The following is a 22,752-nucleotide window of genomic DNA, read 5'->3' as shown; positions in this document are numbered from 1 at the left end:
ACATTATATTGGCGTTTCAGCATTGATGGAGTGGATGTACATCTAAATCATGGATTTTATTCTTGCTCAAGGAAATTATGATTTCCGGTTGATGCTTCAAATCCCTATTTCCTAGCAGTATGATAATAAAACATGATTTATTCCAGGCAAATCAAGTGTAAGATTTGCCAATGACTGAAAAAAACAAACTTGTGCTTCAGAAAGTACAATATACAGTATGAAGGCAAATTTTAAGTTTTGAAATAGAAACGGAAACATAGCAAACTGTATCAAACAAGCATATATTTTAATCTTGTACATCATTTCTGTGTACATTAATGTTCATCGTTGAACATTACATAGCTATAATCCTGGTTTATTCAGAAGACAGAAAACTGTCCCTTTTTTACGTGGAGTATTAGAGATATTTAGGCCAGGAATAAATATCAAGGGTATCAAGCTGTCCAGTATTGATGTTGACAGAAATGTTTCAACTGGGCATACTTTAACCAAAGTGCAACTGTAAAGGTGTAAAGGCGTTTTTCTTAGGAATCAATAAAAAGATCTAAACTCTGAAGTTCTCAGTTGAGTCGATAATGGTAACTCTTTAACAAAAAAACTACACCGCCTGTTGAGAGTACCATTACAGAAACATAAGACATTGAGTTTTTAAAGCATTTTTGATGTAGATCTGGAATATGTCACTCCATGAACAGATAATAACTTGCAAACAATAAGAGGTTTATGTAGTGCTTCAGTGATCTGCAGCACCAGATGAAGTGATTTATATGTGCAAAAAACTTAGCCGGGTTTCAGTGAAAAGTTATGATGATTTCATTATAATAAAGAGTATAAAATCTTCCATTTGATATGCCTCGCTCAAACGTCTTACAATTTACAACCTTACCCCATTCCAGCTATAACTATGTTGGCATGGCTTTGGACAATTAACCACTGAACTCAGAATTTGGAATTGCTGGTCTGGATTACACATGCTAATAGGTTTCAGCAAGTGTCAGACAAGAAAAAGGAATTAACTATCATATAAATCTTAAGGCTGTATTTATGATTTTTGAGAAATGACTACAAAATGCCATTCATTGAAAAAGCTGATACACAACTGATGTGGCTGTAAAAAAATGTTTACTGTCCATGTCAGTTGGGGAGGCATCCCCTCTCCTCAATTGCAAGTACGGTTAAAAAGATAAATTGGAAGACATAGGTGAGTTCCAGAGAGTGGGAGCAGAATGTATGAAAACTCGCGCACTCTTTGGGTGAACCAAGCAGGACACATGAAGCAGGCCAGTATTTGCTGAGGGGAGGTCATGGCTGTAGGGTCAACAACAAATAAAAAATTGCATTTGTGTAGCGCCTTTCGCATTAGGAGGATGCAAGGCCGTGGAGGGACATGAACATGTCTCAAAATTTTTTAAGATTTTTGAATATCAGATGCTGTAATTATGACACCGATTTGTGTCTGAAATTGATTATAATCTGGAAATTGAGAAGTATTACTGTGTGTGTGTATATATATATATATATATCATATCATGTGGAGTCCTGTAGCTCAGTGATTAGAGCACTCGCCTCGCAAGCGAAGAGACCTGGGTTTGATTCCCGGCAGGGCAAAATGTTGGGCAAGATTCCTTACTCCATGCGCCTCTGCTTACCTAGCAGTTAGTAGAAACCCAGTTGTTACAGTCAATTGGCGGATCACTTTCTTGGGATAATAATCCCTCAAGAAAAAAAAACAATAATAATTTGGTCACTCAATTCACTTTAAAGTATATTCTGTCAAGTGCTTTGAGATGTCTAGAAGACATGAAAAGAGCTATATCAAATGCAAGGATTATTATTATATTAATTTTTATTGTTAAAATATATATTTTTCAACAAATTATTTAAGAAGCACTTTTTAAAAAAAAAACATATTTCTTGACTCTTTTAATCATCCCAGCAAGACTGAGATCCAAACATTTGAGCTCTCGTCCCTGTTGGATTTTGCCTTGTGTCTAATTGTCTGCTTCATTGTTTTTCAGGTGGCAGAGATGCACGGGGAACTGATAGAATTCAATGAGAGGTTACACAGATCTCTGATGGCCAAAGAAGCCCTTATATCACAGATGAGGCAAGAACTCATTGATTTACGAGGTCCTGTAAGTATCTGCATACTCTTTAGATATTCTTTGAAGTGTGTGAAGAATGAGTTTTAAGTAAATGATTGCACTAAATACATAAAGATCTAAGTGTATCACTGTGAAAAATGCTTTCTGTAATCTTGCTGATAAGGGGACAAATGGTTCATCAAATGTTATATATTATGTAGATTAATATACAATAGTTTGATATCTTGTGACATAACCACACAGGCTTGCACTATTACATTGTTATGTAGATATTAGATTATATTGTCGAAAATGGGGGACCCTAATGGAGATACATAAATTTCAAATGGGAATGATAAAGTTCTCAATCTGAGAATCCTCCTTCCTATCTTGTGATTCTAACTCTGAGCACTGTCCAACATCTCAATAATCAGACATAAATTGAATGCAGAATCTTTTTCAGACTGTATTTTCCATTCAGCTGATTGGAATGTTCTTTACGCATGTCATTGACTTCAGTTTTATAGTCTGAAATGTTTGTGACAATGGATGATTTTAAGTGCGGTTACATTCTAACATTTCATATTGCTTCACAGCCTGTTTTATTGCCTCGTCAAATTAATTGTTTTGTGGAATAAATTGCTTTGGTATTGACTCATCAACTGATCTAAATGTTTTAGATTGTGTGCAGAAAAGTTGCACTTTCTAAATAGTTATTATTTGTCAAAGTGGGATGTTCTTTTCAGATGATAAAATGCACCATGATGCTGATTGAATGATTACTGTGACTTCTAGTGGAAACAAGGAACTGGTTCTGTTGACTTTCAAAAGGTTAAAAAAACATCCTGGTGTTCATTTAAATCACTCATAATGAAATAATTTTCAGCTTCAAAATTTTCTAAATTATGCAAATTAACCACAGCTATTTCTGTTATGTAGATGAGATTCAAATGCCTCAGCACTGTTGCTTTAATGATCATTATCCTATTTTTTTCTTTTGACTGAGATGATCACTTTTCCTGATCTTTCACTGTGACATAAATAGCTATTCATTTCATGCTTTGATTTCATTTTTATAGTCTTGGTACTGTGACCTCCTTTCATAATCCATTAGAACCTTTTCATCATTTCTCAATTTGTTTCTCTGTTGGGTTGGACAGGTTACATGAATGTGGAATTAAGCCAACATAAAGATGTCTCCCTGTGCAATGAAAAGGAAATGATTAATGATGATTCCGTTAGGGAATTGCTAAATGATAATTGGGAAACCTTTAGGGAACTGTCTTTTTTTTAGCATTAAATTGTGTCTCTGATGAAAAATGATCGCGGAGAGGCAGCCGTCCAATTTCCATATGTTTTCATTTTCACAAGTTTTTTTCGCCTGTTTTTGACGTTCCACGAGATGTCCCTTGATTGTTATTGAGATATAATCTTCTATGCCCAAATATTGTTATCTCTTGTGATTATTCCCTTGAGATGTTCACAATATAGATCAAGTACCTGGACTTGCAGAGTTATCGTTCTTGTTGATCAGTTGTAGTAGACCTGTAGCACCATCCCGAATTTCAGGAGTCAACCTGGAGCTGCACACATGCCTGTTTATGGTCATACATCTTTGTACATGTTTTTTATATTGTGTTCCAAATAATGGCTCTGTCCAACTGTGATTTATTGCTCAAAAAGAAAAAAATTTTCTTGTAGGGACATCATGAACAAGTGACACAGTGAAACATTTTATTATTTTCTATGTTATGATGTTTGTAAACAAAGAAAAAAGGTTTGCTGAACATTTTGTTTCATCAAGACAGTGCCCCTTTACTACTCTGCAGTCTTGGGAGAGGTGGATTCCCTATTCTGCAGATGTCGTTTGCTGTTCTTCAGTAAAAACAATTTAGAAATTCACAGTTCCAGAAGTGAGACAGATTAATTACTGTTGACAGAATTGGTGAAACCTTTCAGCTCTTCAACAGAATAATGATTTGAAACTGTATCATTTTTCGACTCTTAATCCATTCTACCTTTTTGTCCACAATAGAGGGGCCTTCTGACATTTACAGTACTTGATGTGCAGGGCTTAAACTGAATCAATGTTCATTTGCAGATAAGAAAAAATGAGTATCTCTTAATTCCCACCCCTCCCTCCACAGCTTCAAACCTGTCTCCCCCTCCTCTCTCACCACCACTATAACTACATGAAGCCCATCAACCCTATCTCTCTACTTACCTCCCAGCTCCACCTCCTCGCCCCTTTATTCTCAGACCTTGTCAACCTCTCCACGTCAACTAGCACCATTCCCACCCCCCTAAAAACAGCTGTCATCACCCCTATCCTAAAAAAAATCTTCCCTGGTCCCATCCCAGCTCACTAACTACCGCCCCATCTCCAGCGACCCTTTCCTTTCCAAAGTCCTTGAAAGAGTTGTTGTTTCCCAGCTCCACTCCTTCCTCTCCTGCTGCTGGGTTTCTGTGTTGCTCAGCACGGAGCAGACTTGGTCAAGGTATGAAATGACATCCTGTCCATCTGTGACCAGGGCTCCCTCTGTTTCCTCGTCCTCCTTAACCTCTCTGCTGCCTTTGACACTGTGGACCACTCTATCCTCCTCCACCGGCTCTCCTCTCACCTCAACCTTCAAGGTTCTGCCCTTGAATATTTCAGATCATATCTCTCACACCAGCTCCACTTTCTCTCCACAAATGGCTTCTTCTCCAGCCTCTGTACAGTCTTGTGCGGTGTTCCTCGGGGCTCTGTCCTCGGTCCTCTCCTCTTCAACTTCCTCTGTACTTGCTCCCTTCCCACTTGGTGACATCATCCACAGACATGGCGTCAACTTCCAATGTATGCGGATAACACCCACCTCTATCTCTCTGTCTCCACCCTCGATTCCAGGACCATTACTGTCCTGACAGACTGCTGGTCAGACATCAAATCTTAGATGGGAGCCAACTTTGTACAATTGAGCAAGCAATTGAACTCTCTTGATTGGCTCGCGCCAGCACATCCGCACCTCAGGCACCGGCAGCATCGGCATCCACTTCACCAAGCCAGTCATAACCTAGATGTCTTGTTCGACCCTCAACTGTCCTTTCTCCCACACATCAGTACCATGACCCGCTCTGCCTTCCCCCATCTCCTCAACATCGCCCGACTCTGCCCTGTCTTACCCCTCAGACCGGTGAAACCATCATATATGCCTTCATTTCATCTAGGCTTGACTATGCCAACGCCCTCCTTGTTGGCCTTCCCACCTCTTCCCTCCACAAGCTGCAGATCATCCAGAAATCTGCAGCTCGTGTCCTCTCCCGCACCAGGCTCCGTTAACCCATCACACCCACTCTCGCCCGGCTCCAGTGGCTCCCCATCTCTCAGAGGATTGAGTCAAAATTCTCGTCTTCACCTTCAAGGCCTTCCCTGGCCTTGCCCTTCCCCCCCACCCCCATCTCTCAAAACTGCTAACCCCTTATCATCCTGTCCGCTCCCTCGGCTCAGCAGGCTCTGGCCTACTCCATGTCCCCCACACTCCATCCCACATTCCCTTTGCCTCACTCCTTCCCTTGCCTCCTTCAAGCCATGCCGATGATGACATCCTCCTTACGCTTCAAATCTGCGCACAAGACTTCTCACCTGCTGCGGAGAACCTGCAGTTTGTCTTTTTCTAGGCAGAGTAACACATACATTTATAATGCATTTTAATGTGTCCTATTTAATATTTTGTATTTCAAAAGGTTTATTCTTTGAATTATCTCAATGGTGACTATAGTTATACAAAATACAAAATCTTGAAAGATTTTTATAGTGTGCATTAAAACTCTTGAAAATATTCAGGGTGAACATGATGGTGAGCAGTTCCGAATTAGTTTTGTCAGATCTAATTGGATCATAGATTCTTTTCAATATCATCTTAGCAAAGAGCTTTGACTTATAAATCAGTTCTTTTCTGCATTCAATTTAATTTGCTATTTTTCTATTTTTGTTGCCCAGAACCGTCAGCATTTTTTCCTATCTTATGAAAATACTCTTATTTAATAGCTGCAACAAATTAATATTGAGTTAAGATTGGAAAGAAACCGTTCTTCGTCAAAACCACGTGATTTTCAGGCATTCATATATCAATCGTTTATGAATGATCTGTTAACTTGCACAACTGGAGCAAAAATGATTAATTCAATCAGAGTTAATCTTTTCATTTATATTTGCTTCTGAGTTATTTCTATTATCCTTTTAGATAATTCCTCCCCTTCCCCACCCTGGCACACCATTCCTCAGCTTAAAAGGCAAGGCAAGGAACCTGCTGCTGGTCGCTGACACTGAGCCTCTGCCATTAGTTGCTGGGATCTGAAATTCACTAATTTTTAATTCTTTCACTGTGGAGAAGGTTTGGTCACGGCTTGAGATGGAGAACTTACGGTATCATAAACCACAGTTGTTAACTCACACCCTATGACTGTGACACTGCATTGATTCATTGCCAAACCAGGTGGCTGAAGTTGAATTTTAAGACGGCTATTCTAAAATGCTTAATGTTAGAGAATTTTCATATTCATTGCTGTTACTTTCTGATTAGTCTTTGACTGTATGTTTTGAGTTTCTTGTTTCTCTTTGAAACTGATGTTCTGGCCAACAGTCCTTCACATCAATTGGTCATTTACTTCATAGTTGTTTCGGTGACCTTGCTGACGCACACAGTAATTACCTGTGAAGTGCTTTAAGACATTTTGATGTTATAAGTAGCTATAAAAATTCAAGTTCTTTCTTATTTCACATCCAGGAGTTAATAAAATTCTCATTAAATATTAATATAATTGCTTCAATTGCAGTAGATTAAAATGAACTTAGTTTTTTTAATTGATAATATTAGAATACACATGTATTGCCTGAAAGGCTGCAATTAGATGTGATTAATATACCCGAGCATAAAAGAGTATTTCTGCCAGTTAATGGAACATAAATTTCCCACAAACGTTTATGAATTAACAGTAGTTAAAGGATAACTTAAAATAAGTTTTTAAAAGTCCTTAAAGTATTAATATTCAATTGTGGATCATAGAATTATACAGCACAGAAGGAGGCCATTTGACCCATCGTGTCTGTGCTGGATGGTAAATATTTTAGTAATCTGTTGTATGGATTTTTAAAAGTCAAACTAGAGGAGTAATTGTATGTTCTTTTACATTGTGCAATATCTTCTTTTGTTAACAATGAATGGATGGACTCAGATTTATGTGCAGGTTTTAGAAGACACAAGTGATCATTCATATTATTTGAGTTGATCATCATTATTGAAATAATGTAATGCGAACAGATTAATGTGTTGGGTTCAATTGCAATTTATAACCCCCAGGTCCTCAAACTGGCATATATAATTACAAGTAATCGCAAACTTCAGATTTCCAAAGATCATGAATTATGCCTTTCTTGCATCAAAAAAGCACAGGAGTTCATTGTGTAATTCCTTTGTTCTTCACACTACTGATACTGTATTTGATTATTTGAACTCACTAAGAATTGAAGAGGCTTTTAGATTCCAAGTCCAAGAGAATTATCGCACACCTGGGGCAATATCAAGATTATTAGGACCTGCTATGTCCAGAAGAGAAGCAGAATCGAATCCAAGCCCCAGACACAGTCGTGCAGGAAAGGGAAGCAGAGTAGAAGGAATTTTATAGGGATGAGATGAAGGGAATGTTTAATTTGTTGCCCATTGTGATTTTACAGAGTCAACAGAATACAATGAAATAGTTCTTGAATTTGATGTAGTGCCAATAATATTGAAGTGCTTCACATGTTACTGCTGTCAAGTGTATTTGTGGATTGACGTGGCAGCCAATTTGTGCACAGAAATGTCCCACAAACATTAATTGAGTGAATGATTAATTTATCTGAAGGACTGCTGGCTAGAATATCAAGAGTTTCATGGACTCTGGCAATACAGTGCTTCTCCAGATCAATATGAACTGAATAGGAAGCTTTGGAAATGAACCCTTTATATGTAACGTTTCAAAAGCACATTGACAATATGGCCTATAACCTCCTTATGGCAATTATTTTTAATTGTAATCGGGCACCACGGAACATTAGTTTTCAGAATTCATTAAATGGATGGAGAAGCTTTTTTAATAAAAAACATCTACTTTTAAAAATATGTAATTTTATATAATTTGCCACTTTAGAATATATAACTAGAAAAACCTTGAGAATTTTCAAATAACACAGAAGAAATTTAAGTTGCTGTACAGAATTTTCAAAGCAACTCCAGGCTCACTGTTTTGGCGTATTCCTTTAATTATACCTTTTCTTTGTCAGGGATATAAAGCTTCTCATGCATTGAACAGAACCTTTTTTGTATCTGGTAAATTGCAGATAAACAGCCTATTACTAATGTGCTCTATTTCAGAAAATGAAGTATTTATCTTAATAATTTTGGAGAAACACTTCTCAAGCCTGCCCCAATTGTACAATTGATTTTTTAAAATTTTATTTAGCAATGGGCACCTCATTGCCCTTGTTGCAGAGTACCTGTTCATCATATGATCCATATTCTGTATTGTGGGTGCCTTTGAATACATCATATGATATAAATACTTTGGATCCATTTACCACCCAGAAAGACCCAGACAAGTTGAAATCCCTGTTTTTCAGTATGAAATGTGCTTCAGTGCCAACCTCAGAAGATCCAACTGCACCGATTTGACATTTCCAATTCCTACAGTTGTCACCTGATGAATTTTCTGACTTAGGCTGATGAGTTATAATTACTTTTGTGTTTTTCAAACTTGAAAATGCACAGAACTTCCCCGAATTCATTTTATTTAATGGCCCTTAACCCTGTCAGAATGGAAGCATTCATCTTATTAGTCTAGGCTCTCTGAACACGGATCCCAAAGGTAAAAGGACAGTGTGCTAATTCGTGACAATATTGTACAAAATAATTTGTTTATTCCTGGTTGAGTTGGGTAAAATGTGTGGTGTATGTACGTATTGATGTGTTAGATAGCTTTTTGGTTGGAGGATCCATTACAAGGGGCACAGCCTTAAAATCAGAACTAAGATGGTTAGAACTGATATCAGCAAGTGTTTCTTCCCCAGAGGGTTGTGAAGCTGTGGCATGCTCTGCACCAGAAAGCTGTAGAGGTGGAAAGGAGAGAGACTTGGTTAGTTGAGTTATTAATAGGCGTGGTGAAAAAGGGCAGAGCATTAAGGTTACAAAATCTGCTCAAATCTAATAAACTGCTAGAACTGTCTTGATGGACTGAATGGCCTTGTTCTATATCTAGTTTTCCCATGTCCTTATAATAGTTACTTGCAATATTACATTTCACCTAATTTATTTTCACAATCTAATTTATAGTTACAAAGATACTTTACATGAAGGGTAACATGCAAATTGAATGATAAGTAACTTTTGACCACACCTCTAGCCCTGTTTACACCAGTTCCGGCCACATTAGAGTGAAGCAATCATTTATATGATCGCAAATCCTTTTAGTATAATAGCTTTAGCAATTAATGGGCTCATTTATTGTTACAGTAATGCTTGTGCTTTTCTCTTTAAACTGAGTACTTAAGTGATAATTTATTTTATAATTATTCAATAGGGTTGCTGCGGGAGGGAAGGGCTACACAAATCCAACTCATCTTGCCTCTTATCTCTACTTTTTCCACATGACAGTTTACTTTGAAAAACCTTTGAGAAAGTCTTAGTTGATAATTAAAGTAGAATTGCATGTGAGATGAATAAGAAGGTGCAGGGCTAAAATTCTCCTTTCTAAACATGAACTGTCTCACAGTTTAGAATGAGTAAAGTGAAAAGCACTTTGGAATTATAATTAAAGGGAAAAAAATCTATGTTTTAACGCTCTGATTGAAAGAATTGTCTGAATTCTTTAAAAGTTACATTTATTCATTCTGGTAAATTGATTTAAATGTTAATACCTTCAATCAGATATAAATATACTTGTTGACAATTATACAGGGATGTTGTGCTGTGTTTCATTAATACTAAAGTAGTTCATATCCATTCTATGTGAAGTTGCTGATTTTCTTTTTGTGCCTTATCACCTTGTCTTTCCAAAATCATAGCTATTGCTTTGAACGTTTTAGAAGTATTTGCCTCAGTCAGGCAACTTTTCAAGTTTAATTACATCAAATTATCTTTTTCTTGAAATAAAATTATGTTCTACTGTACCTGCTGGAATATTGAATAGTGCAAGTAATTATGACATTTAAAATGTAAAATTAATTACGTGGATAACATCTCAATCTTAAAATGTGTGTGCATCTTTTAATAATAAATTTACCGAATTATTATACCATGACGAAGAGAATACAAATAAAGCATTTAAATGTGTGACTTTGCATATAAAAAGACATTTGCATATTATTGAGTTATTTTTATCTTAAAAATGCCAACCAATTCTTAGTGCCTAAAGAAAAGTCAGTTCAGCGTAGGGAATATCAACAGCAGCTTTCAACTAGATAGCACCCTTCATACGGCGTAGCGTCTCAGAGCCCTGGAATAGGCAGAACAGTATCTGTTTTTCATCTTTCATGTTGAATTTAAGATTGGTTAAGTTTTGAAGCTTCAATATGATGCTCAGAATTGATGGTTTTAAAATAAATTAAAAGTTTTAAAGCCTGGATATCCTAGTTAAACATCTATTTCTAAGAAGATAATTTGACTAGCACATTAGCTCTTTAATTTGATTTCGGCACAGTAAAATTTTCTCTATGTAGAGTGGTGCTCTTATTTTTCAATCATACTGTCCATGGAGAAAAGATCTTGTGATGAACCATAGCGATGTATTCTCATTGTGTTTGGAACTGAAGCTCAAATTAAGTATGCTTCTGCAAGAGCTTTTTCGTCTGACTTCTGCGGCACTTAATAAAAGCTGCTATGAGGGGCCATTGCGTCTCACAGGGATACTATTTGTTTATATTGTTTCCTTTTTAGTTTTTTTTTAGCTTTACGTTGGTATATCTGACCGTGTGGTTTTATTACGTACTTGTACTTTTGCAAGAAAGGTTCGATATTTGGACATAAACCAGTAAACCAGATTGCAAGACATTCTGCTTCTCTGTGCAAGACATTGATCTAGAAGCACAAGCTTTGCAATCTGATTGGAAATATCTTTAAAATTCTCTGTTTGTGCTTCTCTTCTTCATATTGTCCTTGACCTATTTCGGAACCAAATGCAGACTATGGAAGCCCTTTTCTTTGAAGAAAACTGTCAGTTTCCATTTATTGTGAGCTGGATAAGAAACATCCACTCATCATAAAGTATGAGACTCCTAACAGCACAGAGTCTCAGCCAAGAGACTTGGCACCATCAGTCCAGGCTTCACTATTCTCGTAATCACAGTAGTGTTTTCATTTGCTCCATAACCATAAGGTTGAATATTAAGCCTATAGATATCATTCTTAGCGCATCTCCATCTCTGGTGCTTTTGATGAATTCCCTCAGCTTGCAACCCAAACACAATTAGTGTGTGCTTATTTTCTGTATATCTTGCAGAACCTCAAGTTTCCTTATCCACCGATCTTGAGCTTCATGCTGCTGCTTTCCACCTATTAATCTGGAGATTAAAACCATTTTAAGGCAGATAGATGAAGAGCACAGTGAATTCAGTGCCGAGGGTCGTTTTCCTCTTCCCTCAAAGTTAGAAGCATCCTTTCATTAAAATGTTCATTGCATACAATGGTAAAGATTACCTTTTATTGGTTGTAAATATGAAACTTAAAGCACTTGATAGTGTTTTGCAGCACCTTATTGTGCGCACATTAGTATCCCAGAAATTGACAAAAATGAGCAGTGTCTTTTTAATCTTGGGCTTTGTTGGTACGAAACTCCCTTCTATTTTTGAATGGTGCTATGGGATCTTTAATAGCCATCAGAACGAGCAGATGGGACTTCAGTTTAATATCTCACCTCTGTCGTTGCAACATTCCCCCAGCACTGCATTAGAGTGCCAACCGAAACTAAAGGCTCACAGTCACAATGTGTGTGCGCGTGTGTGTGAAGTGATATGATCTCATGGATTTATTGTTTCATTTGCCAGATATATTGTACATTATCATGTTGCTTTGATCTTTTGTGACTTTTGCATTAGTTTGGCAAAAGCATAGTGTAATTGGCCAAAAATATTGCATTTTATTTAGGTACTTGTTGCTGAATAATGTTACTACTCATCAAAGCAGACAGCAAATAATGTGAATGAGGTGAATATTTAAAAAGTCTTGTTAGGATTTGGTTGTGTACTGTCTGTCAAAGCACATAGAATAATTCATTTCATGAAATGTTGAACCCTGTACAACAGAGACATATTTAGATGAATACAAATAAGTTTGATGTGCATTTATCCAGATATGGATATGAAGAACGATATGGCTGATGTTAATAAACAGCTGTTTTTCAGCTTTTTCTCCTCAGCCAGTCCATCTGAGGCATTGTGTCTGAGGATACCTGGACATTTTGATAATTCCAGTCTTCACTCATAAAATTGGCTGAATTCTGATGTTTACTGATGATTATTGTCATGCATCTGTTTGCTTTGGAAATGCTGGATAAAAAGTGGTATATGTTGCAGGATGCTGAAGTTGTTGGCAAAGAACTGTGTTAAAGCCTCACAATAAGAAAAACATTTGTTTGCCAATCTGATGATTCTTGAAGTCGATTGACATAATCTTCAGAATATATGACCATGTGTGCAATGAATTGCTTACGTGACCATAGCTTTAGAATTGACAAGCCTGAAAACAAAGTGATTATATGGCCTTCCCTAACTTTGCATATGTAGCATTCTGGACATTAAGTTGGTGATTAACTCTTTCAATGCAAAAGGACTTCTTGGAGTTCAGAATACACACATGTTCCACTCATGACACTTGAATAAAGTATTTTCATTGAATTGCAACTGTAGTTCTCCAAGGATGAAAGTGATTGATCACTTTAACTCATTATTATATTCGTTATTTATAATAATTAATTATTATAAATTTAAGTGCAATTTTTTGTGAATATTTTTTGAATATTTGACCTTTATTATGGGTCTCCCTTATTTTCTAAACTCACTGATTACTATTGCATTATTTACAGTGATTTTAAATAACAATTTAGAAAATAAGGACATGATACTTTCTGTTCTATTTAAAACTGGTTTTATTCTTGTTTTATTCTTCCTTTTACCTCCGTTCAGCAGGGATAGTACCACATATGTACCACACATTTGTTTCTGCTAACTATTCACTGTTCCTGAACAGAATTCTAATTTTTTCTACCAGTTATCCGAGTCAACATTAACAATAATGTTTGCTTGTCTACTATATTGTAAATACTACAAATAAATGATAAAAAGTAATAAAAAAGTTTTTTTTGAGCAGCACAGAATTGTCCTGTCAAAACATCATTTTTACTGTTCATTATAAACTGACATTTTGAGAAATATCTAGCTGTGTTTCTTTTAGAATATTTTGATTGCCTCTTCATTAAGTGGTTTACAACTGTATTTCATTTGTATTCAGTTATTGTGATTTAAACATATTTCTTCCTTTTATAGGTGCCTGGTGATTTAAGTCAAACATCTGAAGACCAAAGTTTGTCAGATTTTGAAACGTAAGTAGTGTCTTACCTTATATTACAATTTAAACAACTCTTTATTTTCACTGTTTAATGCGTAGTTATATTTGTTTCGGATTTCTTTGTTATTAACTCACTTGTTTTCTTGCTTCCATGTTCAATACCTCTGAATCCTCAGGATCTCATTCTGTTTTTTAAATCTAATTTCTGGTTCTCTTCACATAGTTATAATGCATATTATGCATTGCTATGAAAAGGGTTCTGTGTGCAAAGCAGATTGATGCTTGTTATTTTACATGCAGGCATTTGTCTTATTAACTCTAAAATATGGCAGTAAAAATGTTAACAAAATTTGATAATGTCTTTTTTACTTTTGATATATCTGCTATAAAGCAGATAAATATGAAGTTTTTTTTAAACATAGCAAAGGGCTTATTGCTGACATAGCAGTAATTAATCATCTTAGATGCTCAGCATTGCTTTCTCTCTAGGTGAATATGTAACATAAACAAAAACAGTATTTCAAATGGGTATGTCAAATTAGCTTACATTAATATCTTTCTGGCTTAACACATTTTATTTTTTACTTGGGTTACTTGCGATGGTCCATAGAGCAACCCATCATTAGTCAGTATAATTACACCATTGTGAGCCACTATTCTACTTTGCATTTCAGCTCCCTTTGCATCTCGCCCGTATTGAAGCTTTTCTTTGAAGACCATTATTTTGGATCCCAGTCATTTCTGCTGTAGCTCTCTTTTGTTCCAGCGCACTTCAAATCTTCTGTTCCTTGATTTGCATCTCATTATTCAAGTTCCTCATATCTGAAATGCTTATTCATAGAGCTTGTCTTGCATCTCCATTTGCTTCAGATTTGCTTTGCAGAGTTGCTGATTACAAATTTGCATTAGATTGCACCAGCCTTCAGCATATATCATTGGGTTGCATTGGTACAAATGAATTCTATCCCTTGCCTTAGTATTGGGTTGCAGCATTTCATTGATCCTTTCATTACATGTAGTTATCTCAATTTTCATTCATTGGGACCCTTCCCCTCTCAAAGGGTTATTTCACTCTCATGTTTCATGCCACATCAATTAGTATTGGGTTGAATTAATACCAGTGCATTGCTTCACTTTGCGTTGTATTGGGTTGCTTTGATTCTGGTCTTGCTGTGTTTCTGGTCTCGCTGTGTTTCTGCAAATAGCATCGGTCTTAATATATTAACCTAATTTCTCATCAGATTATTATTGCAATACTTTACTTCTGGCTTATTACCTTGAAAGAGTTCTTAGACAAAAAGGAAGCATAGCCGCTCTTTGAATGATAAATAGGCCGTGCTTGCTTTTGTTATGTACACTTCTGAAAAACCTTCACACATCCTCCAAGGCTAACCTTGAAATTATTACAACAGATCTTTATCTTGCATTATGCCTTCATAACAAGTGCTAGGAGGAATGGCTACAAGTTCCATTTGCTGCAATACAATTACTATTTGTTATTTCTGTCACAATTAATCTTCTAGATCCATATTCCAATACAAATTGTGACAGTCCAAACAAGATAGCACCGAAAATGTTACTGGGGGTCTGTTTAGTTATTCATACTCTGGAGATTCCTTCTGCTGAATTGTAAAACTAATGAAGCACTATCCTGTAGTATATGGCAAAATTACTGATCCAATTGTAATGGAAGTGGACAGGTTACAATTTAAATCATCTTAAATGGTGTAGTGTATACAGATAGATGCATGTTTCAACGAGATAAACCCTGGGTGTCCTGAACAGAAACACATTTTGATATTCAAAGAATTGGTTTGTGAGATTGTGCAGTATAACTACCATAGTTGTAATCGCTTAACTAATCTTGTGGCATTGGCTTTTAAACGGTTTTAATCTTTTTGTTCATTTTAAATAAGTAAAGTAGTGTTATTTCTGCACGGAATTACCATTTGTTTTTATCTGCTGTGCTTTGGCTCAGTGCTGTTCCAGCCACGCCATCATGGATCATTGTAGCAGGATTGCTACAACACTTAGTTGCGAATGCTGTGATTTCATATTTTGGGCATGAGTTTGTTTGACGTAATGAAATTGTTCATGTTTCCTCAGCATCTCAAATTTCTTATTTTATTGATATTTGATCAGTGTTTGCCTATTTTGACTAATTTGAAATTAAGTTCGTTAAATAATTTTATGCAGTGCAGCTGTAATATGGATTTACAGAAGTATGTTTTACATCAATACTAAAATGACCATTATTCTGTATAAATACTCATTGAAAACTGTTCACAGCCTTTCTAAGTGAGTTCATAGAAGAGCTTATGATTTCTCAAATCGATTTCTTTTCCTGCTTGGACAGGAGGACATCCATATTTTGGAATGTAGGCCACATTGCTGAATTCACCTATCTCTTAATCATGATGATAAATAATAATAATAATCCTTGCATTTTATATGGCTGCTTATCATGTTAATCTTCAGTTTACAACAGTCTGAGAGAAACTGATGTTCAGCTCATTTGAAAATGATGGCTGCAGCCCCAATTTAGGCAGCTGAAAATTTGTAAGCCGATACTCCAAACAGTATTTGTGTTCATAAATCATGAATGTGGAGTGGATGCAAGCTGTTTAAATTAAACATTATGGGAACTGAACTACAATTGATATAATAAAGATGCTTATTTTAATGTAGTAGGGACTTTGAACTCTGGCATTGACGTTCCAAAATCTTTCTGTTCAGGTGCAAGGGGGTGTCTTGCAATGTCAAAGGTGCCAGCCTTCTGATGAGACATTGAATCGAGGTCTCATTTGCTTGTTCAGGTCAACATTAAAATGACCACAATTTGAGAAGAAATGGGAGTTTATCCTAGTGTTCTACCAAAATTTCTCCAGATAAATTTGATGGCTGTTTGTGGAACTCTGCAGTGTGCCAAATAGCTCTCATGTTTGCCTACACGTTCACTAAACCTTATAGCAATTTTTTGTGAAGCACTTTCCGATATTTCCACATTATAGATGCTATTTCGTATGCAAGGATTGTTATTAATATTCATTTTGTGCCCCATTATCTTTAAATTGTTGTGAATGAGCTACACTCTTCCATTGCTTTGCATCAGCACGTTATTACACTTGAAAACTACTGTGGATTATTTTTTGTCACTGACTAGGTCTCACTGTGCACTGATAAACGTCTGGATTCCAACAGTGTTTCTACGTGGACGAACTGCCAACGCATTTCATGTTTATCAGGTACGATTCAGACACTTAAGAATATATTAAAATTAGTCCAAAGACGCTGTCTAGACTTATTGTGGAGACAATTCATCAGGCATGTACTATCCACCCATCCCCTTTGAATATTTCTGGCTTGAATCCAGAACCCTCCTTTCGTCTCAACTGGAAAATGTGCTGTATCACAGCAGTACAGCAAATCAGGACAAATTGTTAGCTTTGTATGAAGTTGTATTAACTGACTCATGGTCAGTTGCTTGTAACTATTCTATTGAGGGTGCTCTAGTGATGAACTACTTGGAGGACACAGATGTATCCTTAAAGCTTTGACGTTTCAATCTTTCAAATAACTCTGTGACTCTGAGGTTTATGTTTTCTGTTGGAGCGTGTTATGGTGTACCCTGTACTCAAAGGTACTCATCTCCTGAGGGTGAGCGCAAAGAATTGGGGAGCACTGTACCTCTGCTCGAGTGATATCAAGAGCAGCCGTAAAAGTGTCTGAGCCCTACCCTGGCAGTCCTGCTTGCTGAACAAAAATGTTATGGAGATGCCAATACTTTGCCTTCTGCTTGCAATGCAATGCTTTCAACAGCTTCAAAAATCTTAGGACAGCAATTACACTTATATGAGGAGATGTCTAGTAAATTTTAGACAACTTTAGTGAATTATATCCCTCTGATGTTTTACAAAATACCTTCTGAGTATGTTGAGAACTTATTCGGTAGATGTACAACAAAGTGAGTGAAACAGGCAGTTTTATAATATCTACAATGACGTATCTACATTACCTTGAGCAGAATCCATTTATTTAGCTTAACAAAGGTTACCCTGTGCATTGATGAAGTGCATCATGCGTCTCATTTGATTTTTACACCACATACATTTTCATGGTGCTGCTAGATAATGTTTTGCTTGTCCTCTTTGTCCATATTGATTTTCACAATTAAAAGACTTCCACAATTACAGGACCTCCTGCAACACAATGAAATCAGATACCAAATGATTCCTTAGGCAGTATAAATTAATGTTATGTTAATGCCTGGGGTTGATTGAGTGCCACGCTGCATCACTGACCGTCAATGACTTGGATCCAGCACTAGGCGGCCAGGAAACAGATACCTGTCACCCGACATAGATTATTTGGCTGCATACTCACACTGGATTACCAGGGAAAGCAAATGCAAACTCACCAAACTATATTTGAACCTTTCTTACCCTTCTCACAAAATAATTTATCTAAGATTATTCCTAGCAGCCATCTGTGTACAGAAATAGTTCCGGGGAGAAACATGTTTGGGCTTTGACTAGGTTAGATTGAGTTTGCTGTTAGTACGGAAGCCTGTCACGTTCTCAACAAACTGTGTAGAACACTCTTTTATTTTAGGTCTACAGTTACACAATCCAACAGTCACACCAAACTACTCAGTTCTTCCTGCTTTCTCTCCCTCCCGATCTCCTTCCATTGGTCCTAGTCAACTGGTTCTTATTTATTAATTAGTATCCAACAAAGCCTAAGGTGTCATGTCAATGTGTCATTTTATTTTAGGGAGCCTAAATAATGATTTGAGATTTGAGTTCTGAACTGGTTTCTTTAGATTGAGAAGTCCAAATCTCAAATCCATTCTTGCATTGCAACAGAATGTGAAGAGTCAGTCCCAAGTGTTATTCACTGCGATAAAGTATGTGTTCTGTTAAGATGAGCTTTCCTGCTGCAGTTGCTGCTGTTTGTGTTTGTGAAACAGTTTAATTTATGGCATATGTAATCCTGGCATGTTGTGAATTTATAAAATTGCATCAGACCACAGTGTGAATATATCTGAATTTTTCTTGAAACCACATTCATCTGCGTGCCTCATAATTTTCACTCCATTGGCATGCAATGATTTTTTTCAAATGTTATACATTTCTTTTTAGTGGGGGCAAATCTGCTTTTCCTCAAATACCATTCATATAAAATAACTTCATGCCAAGCAGGGGATACACAGAGCATACAGAGTGCTGAAAAAAGACTTTGCTGCAAAAATACTTGGCTGCAAAAACCTTATTTGAGAGGAAGGTTCAGCATCGTTTCAAAGGGCTTAAAATGATCATTCAAATAAGATTTCATTTTAGCATTTCTGAAATAACCTAATATTTTCTGAATCCTGTTGCTACTTGAATCCTGTTGATTACAAGTTTTGCATTTGTTGGGTAAGGAGATTCATTAGCTCCGTGAAGAATGACAGTCAGCCTTCCTGCTGTGATCTCTATTGAACTTCTATTTAAAGTGCTGATTGCTGCAACAGACAAGGAGAAGGTTGCTATTCACTTTAATAATAGTGGAATGGAATTTGCATTAAATGTTTTGATTACTCTAATTGCAGCATATCATTAAACCATGAAATTATTGCAAGTTAGTTAAGGTACAGTCATTGTTAACCTTTGTTATGCTTTTCATGTATAATCTTGGAATTGGAATATTTGTGATTTTTATGTATAACAACAACAAATTTATGTACTGTGGTTGAGACAATATACATTCAACTACTGTTCTGTACCTTGTGGAAATCATACTAGATGGGACCCTTACATCAAAACCTTTTCCAGCAGTAATTTACACAGTTTTTAACTTCACTCCAATTATATTTTCTCATTGAAAGGTGCTTATTTGTTAATCTAAAAATTTTAAACCTATTCTTTTACATTTACATTGGAGTCCTGTAGCTCAGTGGTTAGAGCACTTGCTTTGCAAGCGAGAGACCTGGATTCGATTCCCGGCAGGGTGAAACTTTGGGCAAGTTTCCTAACGCCACACGCCTGATAATAATCCCTCATAAAAAAACAACAATATTTCAATCCACGACTGTTTGTGGGACACTGCTGTGTGCAATTGGCTGCCGCATCTCGTCCACAAATATACAGTCAATTCACTTTGTAGTCTATTTTGTGAAGTTCTTTGAGACGGCTAGATGACGTGAAAAGCGCTATATCAAATGCAAAGATTATTATTATTTAATAAGAGATAATGACATTCGCCTGATGATTGACTGTGATTCTTATTCCATTAGTTTGAGATGCTGATGAAGAATAAGCTGAAATGCCAAGCAAATTGTTAATGAGTCTATTCTATCCACAAAAGGAAGACTGCAAATCTTACAACGGAATTTGTACGATCCTTAATTATTGTTTTGCCACATAATTTACAGTGATGAAATGCTTGAACATTTAGCTTTTCACGTATCTTAATTTTTTCTGCCAGCTATCTGCCACGTGCAGAAATGCATCATCATGTTTAAAAGTCTCCAAACCAAAGTCCTGACATTTCACATATGTATAATTTCCATTTATCTGGCATGGAGTGCATTTCTCTCCCAGGTCGAATGTAACCTGTTCAGCTACTGCAGGAGAATTCAGCCAAGAGCTAAGGCTTAGAGTTCCGAGAGTATGCATTGGCTTACTGCTGGAGTTTAATTGGCAAAAACTGAGAGCTTACTATTGCAGAATATTGGTAAGCTTCTTGTCTCTTGTCCAGCGAGGACCACCCTACTCGTTATCAAGAGCAGAGTGGGATGTACCAGCCACCTTGATATTCTTGAGATCCAAGTCCAATGTAAGTAATGAAAGAATATAAAAAATATAAGATAATATCTGATATCTTTTACCAGTCTGTCTCTTACCAGCAGAACTGAGGCATACAACACAGGGACAAAAGGAGGCTCAAAAACACCAGTATGTGTGCAGATGCTGCCCTTTTATAATATTTTGGAATATGATCAAGAGGAATCAAAATTGCTTTTCTTTGGAAACTGTCCACTGATTCAATGCATATTAAAATATTGCAAAACAACTTTTTTTTTTAACTTTAATTTGCTATTAAAAATACTATAATTAGCAGTTTAAAATTAGAGACATTCCAAAATAACTAATTTAAAATAGCATTTGTACCAAAGAGCTTCAATCTAAGAAAAGGGGCCGTCCAAAAATACATTGTCTTCAGTCAATAACACGTGGGGTCTGAAACCTAACTGGCCTCTGCCAGTACTGATTGGCTTTCAACATCATACAGCCCAATCTACAATAAAAAGGCATGAGATTTCTAGCTGTGCAGGATCTAAAGCAGGAACACTTGTGTCTTCATCCTTTGTTGTTTCTAATACTGTTTCAGACAAGAATAGATAGACCAATAATTTGAGTGTCGAACTCCACATCAACTTCTTGATCTTATCTAAAATCCACTTCCACAAACACAGCTGCACACAACTATCCACAGCTGTTCAGTAAAATGATTCCCTCCCTCCTGGCTCCACTCCCAGCTGCACCAACCGTGCCTTTCTCTGAAGGATCCACAAACCTTCTTTGATGCTGAATGATTTTCTCGACACATTCTCTCTTAATAGTGCGTCTGAACAGGCCTACATTACAACACTATTAGAGGTCAAAATTGCTTTTTAAAAATGGGAATTAGGCGTGTCCATATGTGAAAAAGAACTAGAAAAAAAACACTCTTGGGAATAGAATTTATATTAAGCAGCACCACACTAGATCTGCTATCAATTCTGGAAGAACAAAAATATTTAATGTGATTTTAAATAATCCAGAATGGGGAGTAAAAGAATTTCTCAGAACTGTTATTTTAAAATCTTCATTTTATATTGGTTTCATTTTGCCAGTTGTTTTTAAAAAAAAGTTTTTCAGTATTTCATCATTCTGAGGGGATATTCCAATCAAACTGCAGCCTGATAGAGACCCACCCTGTAAGGTATTTTGTCTGGATCTTTTGTCTGCTGTATTAGGTTCTGTCCTTTATACTGCACTTCAATACTGATAACTGATATAAGTCCATTATTACAAGGCAGTAGTGTATATTATGTCCACATTGAATAATTGAACCTTAGAATGTTTCATGGGAATGTACAGGACCAGAAAAGATGAGTATTATTTCTGGCTGGTCCCGAAGTAAAAATAAATTGTACACTAGTCTGTCTTTGATACGCATCAATTGATTCATTTGTGAAAAAGCTATCCAATTCCTGCTTGAATTTACTTACACAATCTATCTGTCTGTTGTCCATTCTACGTTTTCATTTCTGTGTGAAGTAATTAAATCTAAACTGTTCCCCTTATCTCTTTTGAGATTTAGTTGTTGCCCTCTTATTTAGAGTTTGCTTTACGCTGCAAATGGATTACAATGAGGATTGGTCAAAAGTGAAACTGAAAAAATGACAGGCGAGTAGGGGAGCTGTTTCATTTATTTTGGTTAAACAAAGTATGATACAATAAAAGCCCTACAATTTACCTCAACAGTTTCACTATATACTGTTTTCTGAGTATACTGATTCTGCTGTTTTGTTTAGCTTGGATTGTTTGATTTTGTACTTACAACATTTCTTTTTTACTTTTTTAACTTGACCATGACTAATCTTAAAGATCTTATTTGAAGGGGGGCATTACGAGTTATCCAAATTGGTTGAAAAATGAATATATTGTTCAATATTTGTTTTTCTGGTTTGGTAATCCTGGGTTACTGTCAGCCCCCAACTCCACAGACACTGTATCAAATATTAATCACTGTTTGAAACAATTTCTGTCAATACAGTGTAATTATGCCAACACAGTGATGGTAAAAATTCACAAAAGTGATTTTCATTGCTGCTCATCTGTACTGCCTTTTGCCTTTTCAAGGTGTAATACAGCCAGACTGGTTACTCAAAGCATTATTTTAACAAAGTGACAAAAACAAAGAAGAGATAAATGAGAATCATACATTTCTCTGAATATAATCAATTTAGTTGCTTCCCATTCTACTCTTAAGAGCCAAATTATTCAGATGGGTAATACTTCAGTGGAAGTATGGCTCACCAAGCCTATCACTTTCAGGGAGCAAGTATT

At 36.3% G+C, this 22,752-nt stretch overlaps 1 protein-coding gene across 1 annotated transcript in view; it reads left to right on the top strand.

Annotated features, from left to right (window-relative positions):
* The window catches only part of snx29 (sorting nexin 29), a 135,306-nt gene that overhangs the window by 72,271 nt on the left and 40,283 nt on the right, over positions 1-22,752 (top strand). The window contains exons 16-18 of the mRNA XM_007893700.2: positions 2,019-2,135; positions 13,636-13,691; positions 16,821-16,902. Of these exons, the coding sequence (XP_007891891.1) occupies positions 2,019-2,135; positions 13,636-13,691; positions 16,821-16,902 (255 nt within the window). The remainder of the gene's footprint in view (positions 1-2,018; positions 2,136-13,635; positions 13,692-16,820; positions 16,903-22,752) is intronic.

This window comes from Callorhinchus milii, unplaced genomic scaffold (genome assembly GCF_018977255.1).
Source record: "Callorhinchus milii isolate IMCB2004 unplaced genomic scaffold, IMCB_Cmil_1.0 Scaffold16, whole genome shotgun sequence".
In the NCBI taxonomy this organism is placed as follows: Eukaryota; Metazoa; Chordata; class Chondrichthyes; order Chimaeriformes; family Callorhinchidae; genus Callorhinchus; species Callorhinchus milii.
Note: the sequence above shows the minus strand (reverse complement) of the source record. Positions and strands in the feature narration are given on the sequence as shown.